Raw genomic sequence first — 16666 nt, 5'->3', positions numbered from 1 at the left:
ACTGACCCTGTCCTAAGATGGTGCCCACCATATATACTCCCTCTATGTGTGAGCCCAGGTGACTAGCACCCAATGGGCTCCTACCTCTATGCCCAGAGTCCCTCCCCTATCTGCCCCTACACTACTGGGATGTTCCTTCCCCCCTCCCACTCCAGCCAGGGACAGACGCTGTCGTACCTGCACATCTAACTGGTGGGAGTACCGTAGTTCTGTCCCCCGGACATGGGATGAGTGTAGTGCATGCAGCTGTCTGAGCTCAGTCCCACACTCCATCCTTACCCGGGAGTGGAATACCACACCTCTGGTTTGAGGTGCAATACCCCTGTAGCAGTCGAGTCCTCGGGGTGCTACATTCCCCCCTGGTAAATCACAGCACGTCCTCGGGCTGTAAAAGAGCAAAACATACCAAGACATACAATTTTTTTTTTTTTAAAACATACACGAACATATAAAACACTATAAACATTATCAGCAAATACAACATTACGGGTAACTTCTTATATTATAAAACTTTTTGATATAAAACTCTTTCCTATAAAATGTTCTTAATCCTCTGGCCACCGTGCACTTGTGACCAGGTAAAGTGCCACAGTCACTGGAAGAAAACGGCAATCCTCCTATAAAACCGGTAGGGGGCGCCTTAGGAAGCGCAACTATTTACAAGGGTATGGCCACTCTCAGTCCTCGGCCAGGAAAAGGGAAGGAACGACCGCTCTCAGTCCTCGGTCAGTGGGAATAGGGGAATGGCTGCTCACAGTCCTCAGCCTGATTAGGGATAGGAATGGCTGCTCACAGTCCTCAGCCTGGTAAGGGATAGGGACACACAGACAAACAGTTCACACTAGTCCCAACGGGGGACCACACTCTTCATTTACAACAGTTCTTGTACCCCGACGGGTAACTTTATACAGTTCTCTTTACCGTTCAGTGATAACGATGCCCTCCTGCTCCTTCCTGAGGGTAGTCTTCAAACCCGTCCGGGTCCTCTTGATCTCCCTCATACCGCAGCTCTTCCTCCATCAACCGGTGCACATGAAGGGCGTACGGTCCTTTGGCACACTGATGCCGGGTGAAGGTGACCTCATCACCCAGGTAAAGGTCACATCCGCGGTGTCCCTCCGGCAGATGGCTCTCGACATCCCTGCGGGTAACAAAGACGTCGCCGGGGGTTTTGTGATCCCTAATAAAACCCCAGCCGTGCTCCAGTTGGAACTTGATTACAGTCCCGGTGGCGCGGGGACCGTGAGCTGCACGGGGGTTTCGCCGGGTCCGGCTTTTCTGCTCCGCACTCTGGACCTGCAGCCGCTCCTCGCGGACCCGCCTCTCTCGCCGTTCACGGTTGAAGACTTCCAGTTGTTGTCGGCAGCACTCCGCACGCTGGGCTGCGGCCGCCCGGGTCTCCTGGGTGAACCCCATGAGGTTTTCACCGGTGGGGTCCCATGCGAACTGCGCCTCCTCTAACGGGAGTGGGGTGATCTTGGCGGGCGCCGGAGCCGGGATCAGGGGCTCACATAGGGGTCTTTCCTTCCGGAGTCGGGGATTGAGGTACTCCGGTGGCCACTCAAAGGGCTGCCCATCCGGGCAAGTATGTTGGGCGAACAGGTCTTCACCCAAGGGTAGCACGGTGGAGGTTGAGGGCGCGATGGGGACAACGGCGCCCGGATTCACCAGGCCTTGCGACCAGGCCGGTGGCACCCTAAAGGTGAAGGGCACTGTGGAGACGGCGGCGCCCGGGGGTACCCGACCTTGCGACCAGGCCGGTGGCGGTTCCTGCTTGGCCGCGCTCTGGATTGAGGCGCGTGACGTCACCGGGGGCGTGGCCGCGGCTCCTGCCGCTTGAGGCCTAGTTTGGAGCGGTGGCGATGCAGCAACGGGATCGATCAGTGGGACTTCGGGCTCTGCGACGGGGAGCTGAGGCAGGCTTACGGCTTCTGGGCTTGGGGTAGTAATGTCCCCTTTACCTGCTTCCTCCTCAGCTCCTTCCACGGCGTCGTCTCCGGCCTCCGTCCCTTCTGCATCCTCTTCAGGGGCAGGCGTGCTCCTCGTTGCGGGTGGTGTCCTTTGCTGGCGGGTTCCAGCCTGCAGGGCCATTTCTCTGCTCCACTTGGCCAGTACTTCCCGCTGCACTCGGGCCATCCTCCGAGCCAAGCCCTCCAGCGCGGTCTGTGCATGCTCCCGATCTTTAGGGAGCTGTGCCAGGATCTCCACCAGGCCTTCTGGGGTGGCGGCCTGCAACAGGCTCCTGACCAGAGGGTCGGTGCTGCCTGACTCTCCCTCCATCTCCGGGTGCGATCTCTCCAGACTCCTCCAGGCTGCACCCATCCTCTCTCTTTTGTTCTTGATCCGCCCATACTGAGGGCGGTCCCGGGGCAACTTGGTGATTGTCAGTTCCAGGGGCAGACCCCCCACGCTGATGGACATTTCTATCATTGCAGTCTCTGCTGGTGGGTGCGGTTTCCGCTTTTGGCGCCATTCCTGGACCTGGCCCACGATGGGAGGTGGCCTCTTGCCACCCTCTGGCACGCCCATAATGGAGTCCGCTCTGCCAGGGCGGGAAATCGTCTCAGATGGCGGGAATCGTCTCCTTATGGCGGGAAACTCCGTGGATGGCGGGAAAAGGCTGCAGACGGCGGGCAAACGGCGGGAAACGATCCGAGATGGCGTCCGATAGCGGGGACCCTCTGGAATTGGCGGGAGACTTCTTCTTACGGTAACTGTGAACTTTTCTTCAGGCACGAAGTACCCGGTGGTGGCGGGCACGTAATCCTGCCGACTACGCCAAAGTTGACGCGCCCCTGGGCCTGCTGTGTCGTGCGGCATCGCGCGCACGGGGCTTACCCGGAGCCGGATCAGATGGGGGTAGTAGTCTCGTGGCGGTGACCCGGTCCGTGCCCAGGGAGTCAAACTGGACGGCAGTATATTTAACAGTAGATGTTGTACGACTACGCCACCCGTTGAATGCAGCTATGGGGCTGCCGCTGCAGGACAGTCCGCTGAGGCCGGTGATATTATTGTGCAGCGTAGATGGTATAACCCCCACCGGGAGGGGTATGGCCTCAGGGCAGCAGATGTGGATGATGGAGGTAGTGATAGTGCAGCAAGGAGACTCAGAAACGTATGATGCAGTTTCAGGGTGTTTACTCACAGATGTTGCTTTAGTCACTTCGGCCGGGAGTGACCACCCGAGCCGTACTGCGTTCACCAGGTGCGGGACTCGGCTAACCCCCAGGCAGTTCCGGAGCGTGGTCCTGAGCTCCCTCCTCTCTCTCTCTCTGCTGGCCGTTCCCACCAGGGATCCACCTTTGTCCGGCTCCCTCGGGCCTCTTGGTGGTAAAACCTTCTCTGGCTTTCCTGACCCTATTCGTGGTGTGCCTTTCTGGTGGATGTGGTGAGGGTCGTGGCAAAGCTTGACCACGACCTCCGGTTCCTGGCTGAGGATCATTAGCCTCCACCAGTTTGGGTCCCGGTACCCGTTTCCGCCAACCCTTCACCCTTTTGGCTTAATTCTGGGATCTCAGGGTTCCCTCTTGTCCTGCGTCTCTGGGCCTCTCTTCCTCCTCTTCTCCACTACAGGCCTGGCCCTGGAGCTGGGCCCAGCCGGAGCCACAGCTCCCTGTCAGCCCTCCTGGCTGAGCTCCTCTGCTCTGCTTCTCCTCAGACTGACTGACCCTGTCCTAAGATGGTGCCCACCATATATACTCCCTCTATGTGTGAGCCCAGGTGACTAGCACCCAATGGGCTCCTACCTCTATGCCCAGAGTCCCTCCCCTATCTGCCCCTACACTACTGGGATGTTCCTCCCCCCCTCCCACTCCAGCCAGGTACAGACGCTGTCGTACCTGCACATCTAACTGGTGGGAGTACCGTAGTTCTGTCCCCCGGACATGGGATGAGTGTAGTGCATGCAGCTGTCTGAGCTCAGTCCCACACTCCATCCTTACCCGGGAGTGGAATACCACACCTCTGGTTTGAGGTGCAATACCCCTGTAGCAGCCGAGTCCTCGGGGTGCTACAATATCGTCTGTCATCATCATACGCGTGGACCCAGTGTACAAATCCCCGGACAGGCAATGAGTGGTCTCGATCCCTGCAGTGTATCGGTGAGTAGTGTAAGATACAACTCCAGTGTATATACAAAGTGTCCACGACTCCACCCCGTATACATCCTCACATATGTCATCATTATAAATGACCTTGACCTGTGGACAATCATCATCTTCCGTCCAGTGATTATACTTCTTATATTGCAGCTCAGTGTCGGCGTCCGGATGGGGAGAGGGTGATCCCGGCAGAGAAGGAGTTTTATGATCAGGGTGAAAATGCATTAGTGAGATGTAAGGATGGATATCGTCTGTCATCATCATACGCGTGGACCCAGTGTACAACTCCCCGGAAAGGCAATGAGTGGTCTCCATTCCTGCAGTGTATCGGTGAGTAGTGTAAGATATACCGTATTTTTCAGACTAGAAGATGCACTTTTTTCCTCCAAAATTTTGGAGGAAAATGGGGGTGTGTCTTATAGTTCGAATGTTGGGGGGGTGTATATTTATGTGTGGTGTGGGGGGAGCGATATCGGTGGAGGAGCGGGGCACAGGAGGCAGCAGCAGCCTACACTGTCCCCGCTGCTGAAGAAAATGAATATTCACTGCTCCCCACGCCCGTGGGGAGCACTGAATATTCATGCTCCTTAATAGCAGCACACAGTGTAGCCGCGCTGCGGCTCCTGCTGCTGCCGGAATCACCTGTGCCCGCTGTTAAAGGGCATGAATATTCAACCTCTCTCCATGCCCATGGGTGTGGGGAGGGGGTGAATATTCATGCCCTTTAATGAGCGGGCACACGAGATAGCCGTCAGCAGCAGGAGCCGCAGCGCGGCTACACTGTGTGCCGGCTATGAAGGAGAGTGAAGTCACTGCTCCCCGCGCACACAGACCCGGCGTGGGGAGCAGTGACTTCCGGCAGCTGATCACTCCGTGTGAGCCGCGCATGGCAGTGACGTCATGCGCGGCTCACATGGAGAGATCAGTGCAGGCAGACAGGATGCAGCGCTGGAGGAGAGAAGAGAGGTGGGTAGGAGTGTTTATTTTTTTTTAATGTGTAATGACCGGTGGTCCGAGAGAGATCCAGTGAGTCACAAACTGAGACAGAGATAGAAATAAACAACACTTTCCTTACTAAAACAGGGATTAGACTAAAATTCAGTATTGCATGAATCAGTCTCAGGTTCTACCTGGGACACTGTCTCTACTAAATACACACAATCAGCAAAAGCTGAAATCAATGCGCCAATCTCAAGGTTTCCAGCTTATGTGAATTATTCTAAAGATCTGGAACAATTTTACCTAAACACAGTGTCAGTCTAGTGAGGGCGGTCTATAGGGACCCCCTGAGATGGCACACTGAATACAATCCTACCACTATTAACAATAACAATGCATGAAACTATACCAATTGCTCTTATGCCCCTATTTTAAGGATACCCGGGTATCTTAAATTTACGGTACCGTTAACCTCAGATGTGATCTATCACAGGCCTGTGAATCGCGGTGGCTGCAGCTAGTCCCAGAAAACTTTGGCGCCAAAACAAAAGCAACGTTCACAAAAACAGCAAAGGTTCCTTGTCTTGTCGGCCGATGCCGAGCCCACACGCCGGGGACTTTAGTCCTGTAGCCTCAGGTTAAGGTCTGGGAAGATCTCTTCACAAGGCTTGTCAGTATCCTCTCAATGTGAATGGCACCGGACCCCTTCTCTCTTCTCGCAGTCACTCACTCTTTTCCAGACCACCGACCACGTGCTTCGTCACAGTGATGGATTCCTCAGTCTCTTTCCCTTCTCACTCGACACTTGGCTCCTTCAGCACAAAGTCTCTAGTCCACTCAACATGGACATCCACAAAACTCCACAGAGCCACACAGCTTTCCCCAACTCAGCACTTGTTCTTAAGCAGGGACACAGCTTCACCAGGGCCAGGGGTTAACAATCTCCACAGGGAAGCTTGTAGAGACAGCGTCTTGTTGCATCTCAGTTCTCACAGACTTCCTGTCTAGCCTCTCACACAGCAGACACTCTCAGAACACACAGGTTTTCCTGTTCTGCCCCTGCTCTGAGCTCAGCCAGGCAAAAGTCACAAGGTCCTAATGCTCTCCTGCTGCTATCACAGTTCACACTCCCACTAGAGGTTGGCGTCCTCGACACACCTCCCCACTCAAAGTCGTCTTGTGCATAGCGCTGTGGAGGTGTAACCGCCATAGCTCGAGTAGTTCTCCTGGGACCCATCCCAACAGGCTCGGCTTCCGAGGGGGCAGAAGTCTCTTCAACGGGAGCCAATGAGGCTGCTCCCTCCTGAGGTGTGACGCCCTGTGCCACATCATACGGATCAGGTAACTGACCTGATTCCCCGTTCTCTGAAGGACATACCACATTCTCAATACGCTCTCCACACAGGGACAGATTGATCACAGGGGGCAAGTAAGCAGGTGCGGAGGCAGTCCCACCATCAAATTCAAGAGCATTAGGGATGCCCACCCCTCGGGACACGGCCTGTGGTTCAGTGGAAATGGGGACGGCATCTTTAAACCAGCACCGTTGTAGCATGTTACGATGAAGATTATGGGATGGTCCCCCTGTCCCCACCGGCTCGACCTCGTAGACTGGAATCTCAGGGCTCACCCGTTTTTTTACCAGGTACGGAGTCGCCTCCCACCTTTCACTCAGCTTTCCGAACCTTCGTTTGGTTCTCACCAACACTCTATCCCCCGGGGAGAAGGGCTCAGTTTGCACGGGACGCGTGTCCCTATGGGTCACCTGACTGAGTCGATCACCCACCACCTGATACACAACCCTCAATCGCCGCCGGTGTTCCCGAACCCATTCTAATGCGGTCCGAGGGGGATTGGAGGAGGGATCTGGCATGCTCAAATCCTCAATATCCTGCCCTGGCCTCCCGAACATCAACATGTGTGGTGAGTAGCAAGTAGTGCTGTGCACTCTATTATTGTAGGCCCACATCAATTCGGGGAGATACTCAGGCCAGCGTACCTGTTGTTTACCCTCTAACGTCCTCAACATCTGCAATAGAGTCCGATTAAAGCGCTTACAAGCTCCGTTACCTTGGGGATGGTATGGTGTCGTTCTCGACTGTGCGACACCATACAGCTGGTACAGCTCCTTCATCAATGCCCCCTGATCCAAGTGTATTCTTTGCGGACACCCAAACACCTGGATGAAATGTCGACACACGGCTTCAGCCGCTGACTCCGCCGTCTGACCTCTTGTCGGCACTGCTACAGCATACTTGGTGAAGTGGTCTGTCATTACCAAGCAATAGGAATACCCAGATGTTGAATATCCTATCAAGACATAGTCAATCATGAGCAGCTCTAAAGGAGCGGAAGTCTTAATAGATTGCGTGGGCTCCCGCTGCTCAGGGCTCTTACTGAGCCCACAGACCCGGCACTGCCGACACGCCTCTGTCACCATCTCCCCCATTTCAGGACAATAGAGGACTCGCTGTAGCCACTGGAGTGTCTTTTCACTCCCAAAGTGGGCCCCCTTCTCATGCGCCTCGCAAGCGACCACCGGACCCATCCTCATAGGGATTACTAGCTGGTACCGGTGCTGCAGCTCAGATGGCAGGTACACCTTACGGTACAAGAGGCCCTGTTCCACGCACAACTTATCCCACTGTCGCAGTAGTTTCATTCCTTCCACGGACAGCTGGGCCTTTTCCTCTGCACACGGCCAGACCCCATTTTGTACCCAATTGCGCACTAGTGCAATGTCAGGGCAATCGTTCTGGTCCTTCGCCCAATCCGAGGGTGTTTTTCGCAGAACACACGGCATCCCTGACACCACCCCACTTCAATGTACCACACTTCGGAAGATAGGTACCTGCCCCAAGTCAGGGGTTTCAGTGTCCTCAAGCTGGTCATCAACATTTTCCCCCGTGGACCCAAGGGGCACCCTTGAGAGTGCATCCACATTTCTGTTTTCCCGCCCAGAGCGAAACTTAATTCGATAGTTAAACTTAGCAAGGCGAACAACCCACCGCTGCTCCAATGCTCCCAGCTTTGCGTTTTCTAGGTGAGTCAGAGGGTTATTATCAGTCATGACTAGCACCTCAGCTCCCGTTAAATACTCGGCAAAGTGTTCTGTCATCGCCCACACCAAGGCCAGTAGCTCTAGGCGAAACAAGCTGTAGTTAGCTGGGTTGCGTTCAGTGTCTCTTAAAGACCTGCTGCCATAGGCGATTACTCGCTCCTGACCATCCTGCACTTATGCTAGTACTGCCCCCAGCCCATGCAGACTGCCATTGGTGTATAACAGGAAAGGGGAATCAAACCGGGCATACGCTAACAACGGAGCACTCGTTAGGGTGGCCTTCACCTCCTCAAATGCCTTTTGCTGCTGGAGTCCCCATGGGATGGGGTGATTTTGGGGGCCTTGTGCCATCCCTCTTAAGTGCTCATTCAGGGGACTCACTACTTGTGAAAACTTAGGTACAAATCGCTGATAGTACCCCACTAAACCTAAGAAGGCCCAAACCTCTCGCAGGGTACAGGGGGGTGGCCACTTCTGCACAACCATGACCTTACTGGTCACGGGCAGAACCCCGTCCGGAGTCACCACGTGACCTAAATACTCAATCTGACTCTGTAACAGTTGGCACTTCTTTGGTTTTATTTTTAGGCCATAACAACTGAGCCGCCGGAGAACTTGACGTAACTTCTCAAGATGGTCTTCAAATGAGGTCCCGAACACCACGATGTCATCTAGGTATATCAGGACTGATTCAAAATTCAGATCGCCTAAGCAATGTTCCATCAGGCATTGTAAAGTTCCCAGGGCATTAGTGAGCCCGAAGGGCATCCAGTTGAATTCATAGAGCCCCATTGGTAGGACAAACGCCATCTTGGCCCGATCTTTTTCGGCCATTGGTACCTGCCAATAGCCACTTGCTAAATCCAACGTCGAGAAATATTTGGCCCGACCCAATACCGACAGAGACTCTTCTATGCGAGGTAATGGATATGTGTCCCTCACCGTGTGAGCATTCAATTTGCAATAGTCCACACATCCTTCTTCCGCACCAAGACCACAGGGGCCGCCCAGGGGCTCTGGCTCTCTCGGATCACTTGGTTGTCAAGCATACTGACCACCATGCGCTTCACCTCTTGATAGAGCGTTGGGGGGATTTGATGATAACATTCCCTAATAGGAGGAGTATTCCCCGTGGGAATCTCATGCTCAATCGTCTGGGAACAACCGAAATCCTCCGCATGTCGCGAAAAGGTCTCTTGATGTTCCCACAAGACCTTCTCCAGCTGCTCCAAATGCACGGGGGTCAGTTCCTCCCGATCCAATCCCATCTTGTCCATTATCACACGACCATTCCATTCTTCGGTAGGAGGTTCGGTCCGGCCTACTTCGACCGCGAATGTCCAGGAAGACTGTTCATCTGGGCAAAGTTCGAACACTGTCTTGTCAGGCACCTTCCCTGCTGGCCCAAACAGTTCAGCCAGAATGGTCCCAGCAGGAATTGTAACAGCCTCATCTAAAACGTTGATACATCTGACTGGCACTCGTACATTCTTCACAACCGCCAGAGACCGGGCCACATGCGCCTTGGCGAACGAGGGCTTCTCTGGGGCTGGCTCGATGAGTACTTCAAGCTCATTCAGTCTCTGCGCAGCCCCCACCGGTAGCATTAAGAGTTCTTCATGCCGGGGCACTAGCGTAATCGTGGTCCGCGATGGCACTCGACATGGCCCACCCGACCCCCAGGGACCGCACTCTTCAGGAGATTGCAACTCAGCACTAGACAGTGTAACATTCTCTGGGTGGGTCGATAGTGGGTAGCACACGCCCAATATCGGGGTCCCTCACTGGCGTACATCTGATGATTTAAATCTCGCAGAACGTTCATTCCGAGCGTCACCTCCATCCCTCTTCTAGGACGGTAGTCCACCAGCACTATCCCTTTCTGACCCAGCTCTTGACCAAACATTTTCAGTTGCATCCACACGATCCCCTTCACTATCAGTTGGCCATTGTTAGCGGCTGTAAGCCTTATCACTCGGCCGTCCTCGGGAACCACGAGTTGACTTAAGTGCCTTTCGTACACCTCTAAGGGCATTATGGTACATTTGGATCCTGTGTCAACCAAGCATCTCATCTTCCGCCCTTCAAACTCTACTTCCAGTACTGGACTGCATGCGAGCAAATCTTGTCCTTCCCGTCGAGGGCTTTGTGGGGGGTGGGCCGCTGCTGCTCGCCCTTTCATGGCAGTGGCTGGGAGCTTAACGCCAGTGAAGGAGGCTCCGGGGCTGCAGACATCTGGCAGTACGGGGAGATGTATCCCCGACGCCCACACCTCCAGCAGGTGACTGCTCCTCGTGGACGAGAACTTGGATCATTCGAGGAGGGCGACCTGGCAGACTGTGGAACCACCATTCCAGAGGACGGGGTGGTTGGCCCTTCCGTAGGAGTAGGGACCGGCCCAGCTCTGAGTTTAGACACCTCCAGCATTAGCTCCTTGAGTTCAGCACGCAGAGCCTGTACAACGTTTTCCAGTCCTCCTCCTCCTGAAACTGGTGCCGGACCTCTCTCCAGCTGTGCACTGTCAACTGCCCCCTCGGCCACCAGAGTAGACTCCTCCTCCCTTTCCACCGTGGCCCGATAAATCTGCCAGAAGGATAATTCCGGGGTAGCTCGGGACATCTCCATCAGTTTGTCTCGAAGAAGTCTATTAGCTAACCCCGTTATGAATTGATCCCGTAGCAAGCGGTCTACCTCTCGGAATGCCCCCATGGCCCCTGGGTCTAGTCGCTGCACCTCATTCAACGTTTCCTGTAAAGTATTTGAGTACTGCATCAAAGTCTCACATTCCCTTTGGGGCCAATTGAAAAACAAGGAACGAAGCTGGGCCACACGAGCCCGGCCTCCTGAACTCCCCTCTAACAGCTCCAAGATTTTCTCTAACGTGCTCCTCTCTGACTCTGGACGTACCATCATCATCCGCCTAGCGTCACCCTCTAGTGCATTTAATGCCAACTCTGCTCATAATGCGGTGGCCAGATTACACATCCGCAGAACACTCCGGACCCTCTCAACCCAATCCTGCAACGGCATGTTACGCCCGTCGTATTTCGGCATGTGCTGAAGTAAAGCTCCTACCGGCACATATCCTCCCACAGTTGTTGCAGCTGCCAGGGGTTCCGCTACCAGCAGGGGGGGGCTGCTGGTGCGGCAGAGTCATTTCTTCCCTCACCTCAGTCCATGACAAGCACTGGATCCTGCGGACTACGCCAAAAATGTAATGACCGGAGGTCCGAGAGAGATCCAGTGAGTCACAAACTGAGACAGAGACAGAAATAAACACTTTCTTTACTAAAACATGAATTAGACTAAAATTCAGTATTGCATGATTCAGTCTCAGGTTCTACCTGGGACACTGTCCCTACTAAATACACACAATCAACAAAAGCTGAAATCAATGCGCCAATCTCAAGGTTTCCAGCTTATGTGAATTATTCTAGGGATCTGGAACAATTTTACCTAAACACTGTATCAATCTAGTGAGGGTGTTCTATAGGGACCCCTGCGATGGCACACTGAGTACAATCCTACCACTATTAACAATAACAATGCATGAAACTATACCAATTGCTCTTATACCCCTATTTTAAGGATACCCGGGTATCTTAAATTTACGGTACCGTTAACCTCAGATGTGGTCTATCACAGGCCTGTGAATCGCAGTGGCTGCAGCTAGTCCCGGAAAACTTTGGCGCCAAAACAAAAGCAATGTTCACAAAATCAGCAAAGGTTCTTTGTCTTGTCGGCTGATGCCGAGTCCACACGCCAGGGACTTTAGTCCTGTAGCCTCAGGTTAAGGTCTGGGAAGATCTCTTCACAAGGCTTGTCAGTATCCTCTCAATGTGAAAGGCACCAGACCCCTTCTCTCCTCTCGCAGTCACTCACTCTTTTCCAGACCACCGACCATGTGCTCCGTCACAGAAATGGATTCCTCAGTCTCTTTCCCTTCTCACTCGACACTTGGCTCCTTCAGCACAAAGTCTCTAGTCCACTCAGCATGGACTTCCACAAAACTCCACAGAGCCACACAGCTTTCCCCAACTCAGCACTTGTTCTTAAGCAGGGACACAGCTTCACCAGGGCCAGGGGTTAACAATCTCCACAGGGAAGCTTGTAGAGACAGCGTCTTGTTGCAGCTCAGTTCTCACAGACTTCCTGTCTCGCCTCTCACACAGCAGTAGTGATGGGTAGCTCCTGTACGAGCCGGCTCTAAGAGCCGGCTCTTTATAGTGAATCATATGAGTCGGCTCCTGGCAGGGAGCCAATTGAAATTTAAACGGCTCTTTGCCAGTTCAGGTTCCACAGTCAGTCCCCTCTGGCCCCGCCCCTCCTGCCCCGCCCCTCCCGGCCCCTCCCTCCCCTCTGGCCCCGCCCCTCCCGGCCCCTCTCTCCCGGCAGTAGTCACTCTGATCTTATCCAGGAGACTGAGAATGCCTGCTCCTCCTGCTGCCGCACATAGCACTGACTCACAGACCCGCCCCCCTCCAATCTGTGACAAGCAGCAGGCAGGCAGTCAGGCACTTTATTACAGGAACACTGACGTCTGGATTTAGCCTGATTATAGTTATTTACCGCCAGCTTGTAAATCCTCGCTGAGCGAGGGAGAAACAGCGGATGTAAATGTGCGTCCCTTGTTCTCTCCCATTCACTTGAATGATCCAGCGATGCATATGGGCAGATAAGGATCTCCTCTGCAGACATACCATCGCTGGATGGAGCATCACTGGATCGCAGGCTCGGGTGCTGCATGGTCCATGCGGTCAGTCAGCGAGCGCTGGCCGACAACATGGTCGCATCCTGTGTGTCTTTTGCTGAATAGGGCTCCGGCACAGGACAACTTCCATGGAAACCCATGTAAACAGTTCCATAGGTTTTTATGGAATACCAGCAGGATTGAAGCAGAATTTTTAAAATAAGTATATGGAGAATAAACCTATTTTAAAAAGTTCTCTTCAATTAATGGCACTAATGCCCATGTGATCCAACCCCTTTAATGACATTATATTAGTGATGGCAAAAGACATTGGTCCTTGATGGGACACCAAAAAAACAGTCTTTTCCAAAACAGATAATTACAGAGGAAATAAACGGAATCAGTCCATCCAAGCTATGGCACTTAGTTTATCTATCCAATGGGCCCTATAGACAAGTTTAGGCTGCCTTCACACTTTGTGGATTTGCAGCGGAGTTTCCATGCAGATCATCAGCGTGGACATGCCATGGCATTTACAGAAGCCAACAGTGGCAATGGTCTTTACCCAAAACACATTCTCACTTCGTGGAAAAATTCAGAATCTGACAAGAGGTGTGAAATTGGCTTCAGCAGCAGCATGTGAATATGTGCCGAATATCCGAGATGCGGAATTCATTGCAGTCAATGGACGGGTGAATTCCGCAGCAAATTCCTTATCTAAATCCGCCTGGATGCAGATGCCACAGTTCACACTGCAGTTTTGCAGCAGACTGTTTGCAGCAGACTGTTTGCAGCAGACAGCCCACAGCGAACTCGCCAAGTGTGAAGGTAGCTTTAACATGTGGCGCTGATAATTAGGATCTTGTTGGTATTTTGCATGTTCATTTTGTGTTTGTTAAAGTTTTTACAGCAAATAATATAAAATCTGGTTATTCTGGAAACTATTCTGTTTTATGTCATAAATTGGCACATGTGTAGATTTTTACTAAAAGGTATACAATCATGGGTTAAAACATACCAGAATTTGGCTTCAAATTTAAAGCCAAAGGTAATAGGAAATGAAGAGCCATTTTCGGAGCCAAAAGAGCCGGCTCACCAAAAAATCGCATTTTACCCATCACTACACAGCAGACACCCTCAGAACACACAGGGTTTCCTGCTCTGCCCCTGCTCTGAGCTCAGCCAGGCAAAAGTCACAGGGTCCTAATGCTCTCCTGCTGCTATTACAGTTCACACTCTCACAAATGTGCAGCATGATGGGGATTAGGGGGACCATGCATACCAGGATAGGGATTAGGGGGACCATGCATACCAGGATAGGGATTAGGGGGACCATGCATACCAGGACAGGGATTAGGGGTGTCATGCATACCAGGACAGGGATAAGGGGTTCCATGCATACCAGGACAGGGATTAGGGGTGACAAGCATACCAGGACAGGGATTAGGGGTCCCATGCATACCAGGATAGGGATTAGGGGTGCCAAGCATACCAGGACAGGTATTAGGGGTCTCATGCATACTGGGATAGGGATTAGGGGTGCCATGCATACCAGGACAGGGATGAGGGGTGCCATGCATACCAGGACAGGGATGAGGGGGTACCATGAATACCAGGATAGGGATGAGGGGTGCCATGCATACCAGGATAGGGATGATGGGTGCCATGCATACCAGGATAGGGATTAGGGGTCCCATGAATACCAGGATAGGGATTAGGGGTGCCATGCATACCAGGACAGGGGTGAGGGGTGCCATGAATACCAGGACAGGGATTAGGGGTGCCATGCATACCAGGATAGGGATGAGGGGTGCCATGCATACCAGGACAGGGATTAGGGGTCCCATGCATACCAGGATAGGGATTAGGGGTGCCAAGCATACCAGGACAGGTATTAGGGGTCTCATGCATACTGGGATAGGGATTAGGGGTGCCATGAATACCAGGACAGGGATTAGGGGTGCCATACATACCAGGACAGGGATGATGGGTGCCATGCATACCAGGATAGGGATTAGGGGTGCCATGCATACCAGGACAGGGATGAGGGGTACCATGCATACTAGGACAGGAATGAGGGTGCCATGCATATCAGGATAGGTATGAGGGGTGCCATGCATACCAGGATAAGGATGAGGGGTGCCATGCATACCAGGATAGGGATGAGGGGTGCCATGCATACCAGGATAAGGATGAGGGGTGCCATGCATACCAGGACAGGGATGATGGGTGCCATGCATATCAGGATAAGGATGAGGGGTGCCATGCATACCAGGATAGGGATGAGGGGTGCCATGCATACCAGGACAGGGATGATGGGTGCCATGCATACCAGGATAAGGATGAGGGGCGCCATGCATACCAGGATAGGGATGAGGGGTGCCATGCATACCAGGATAAGGATGAGGTGTGCCATGCATATCAGGATAGGGATGAGGGGTGCCATGCATACCAGGATGGGGATGGGGACCACGTATAAAATGAAGGGGGGGGGCATATATACCTGGATGCGGGATATTGTCAGAATTGGTGGACATTACCCTATACCAGTGTCAGCAGAAGACCCCCTCCCCCTTAAAAGTGCATTATGACCACATTTTTTGCTTAAATTTTTATTTTTTTATTTTCCTCCTATAAAACCTAGGTGCTTCTTATGGTCCGAAAAATACGGTAACTCCAGTTTATATACAAAGTGTCCACGACTCCACCCCGTATACATTAGTCATGGTTATAAATTACCTCGACCTGTGGACAATCATCATCCTCCATCCAGTGATTATACTTCTTATATTGCAGCTCAGTGTCGGCGTCCGGATGGGGAGGGGGTGATCCCGGCAGAGAAGGAGTTTTATGATCAGGGTGAAAATGCATTAGTGAGATGTAAGGATGGATATCGTCTGTCATCATCATACGTGTGGACCCAGTGTACAATTCCTCGGACAGGCAATGAGTGGTCTCCATCCCCGCAGTGTGTCGGTGAGTAGTGTAAGATATAACTCCAGCGTATATACAAAGTGTCCACGACTCCACCCCGTATACATTAGTCATGGTTATAAATGACCTTGACCTGTGAACCAATCAGCTTTTCCGGCTGAAGACCCCGCACTTCGCTAAAGAAACAAGAATATAAAGACTCGTGCACACTGATCTCCGAGGCCCTGATCCATCATTTGATGATTTTCTCACCAGTGGATATTGCACCAAGATCATCAAATACTTTCCAATGTTTGATAAGTTTTGCACAAAATGAAAGATGTCCTTTTACTTGTTTTGTTCCTATTTAGAGTAAAAATCCTTTAAATGTTGGATATTAGTCTGTGCAAAAAAATAGAAAAAACGTACAGGGAAACAGTGGAGTACAGGTGCATGAAAAAAATCAGACTTTTTTTTACATTGTAAATGATGTATTGGATGGAAACACCTGACATTGCCACAAATGAGATGATGATGATGATGATTCGGGTCCTGTAGTGTTTGGACATCACAGTGGGCTCATTAGGGTGAAAGTCTCTCCAGACACCCCAGCGCTGCTGGATCCTGACGTTCCTCAGCCACAAAGGGGCCGACAATCATTGTGAAGACACCAGAGTCCAGTAATGGGAGCAACAGTCTAGTCTGGTTTTTAGCAACCAAACACATCACAACCCAGTATTGTACACAGAAATCATGGGGCCCGATAGCAAAAGACCTAATTGGGCCTCCCCACCAAAAAAACCCATATGGCACAGCAGGGGGGGTCATAGCTCCCAACTTTTACAATCAGGGAGAGGGACACATTTTACGGCAGACACACAGTAATTATGCCAACACTGAAGCCCCTTAGTGTTCTCATCAACTATTATACTACTTTCATGACTCTTATCTATAATATAACGC

General features: G+C 52.3%; 1 protein-coding gene across 1 annotated transcript in view; it reads left to right on the top strand.

Annotated features, from left to right (window-relative positions):
• LOC141153895 (C4b-binding protein alpha chain-like) overlaps positions 1–16666 on the top strand; it is a 94725-nt gene that overhangs the window by 733 nt on the left and 77326 nt on the right. Inside the window, exons 2-4 of the mRNA XM_073639187.1 lie at positions 3991–4100; positions 4251–4430; positions 15587–15766. Of these exons, the coding sequence (XP_073495288.1) occupies positions 3991–4100; positions 4251–4430; positions 15587–15766 (470 nt within the window). The remainder of the gene's footprint in view (positions 1–3990; positions 4101–4250; positions 4431–15586; positions 15767–16666) is intronic.

This window comes from Phyllobates terribilis, unplaced genomic scaffold, assembly GCF_046119375.1.
Source record: "Phyllobates terribilis strain yellow unplaced genomic scaffold, ASM4611937v1 Scaffold_1__5_contigs__length_1240528914, whole genome shotgun sequence".
Classification (NCBI taxonomy): Eukaryota; Metazoa; Chordata; class Amphibia; order Anura; family Dendrobatidae; genus Phyllobates; species Phyllobates terribilis.
The sequence above is the reverse complement of the archived record's forward strand: the minus strand, read 5'-3'. Positions and strand labels throughout refer to the sequence as shown.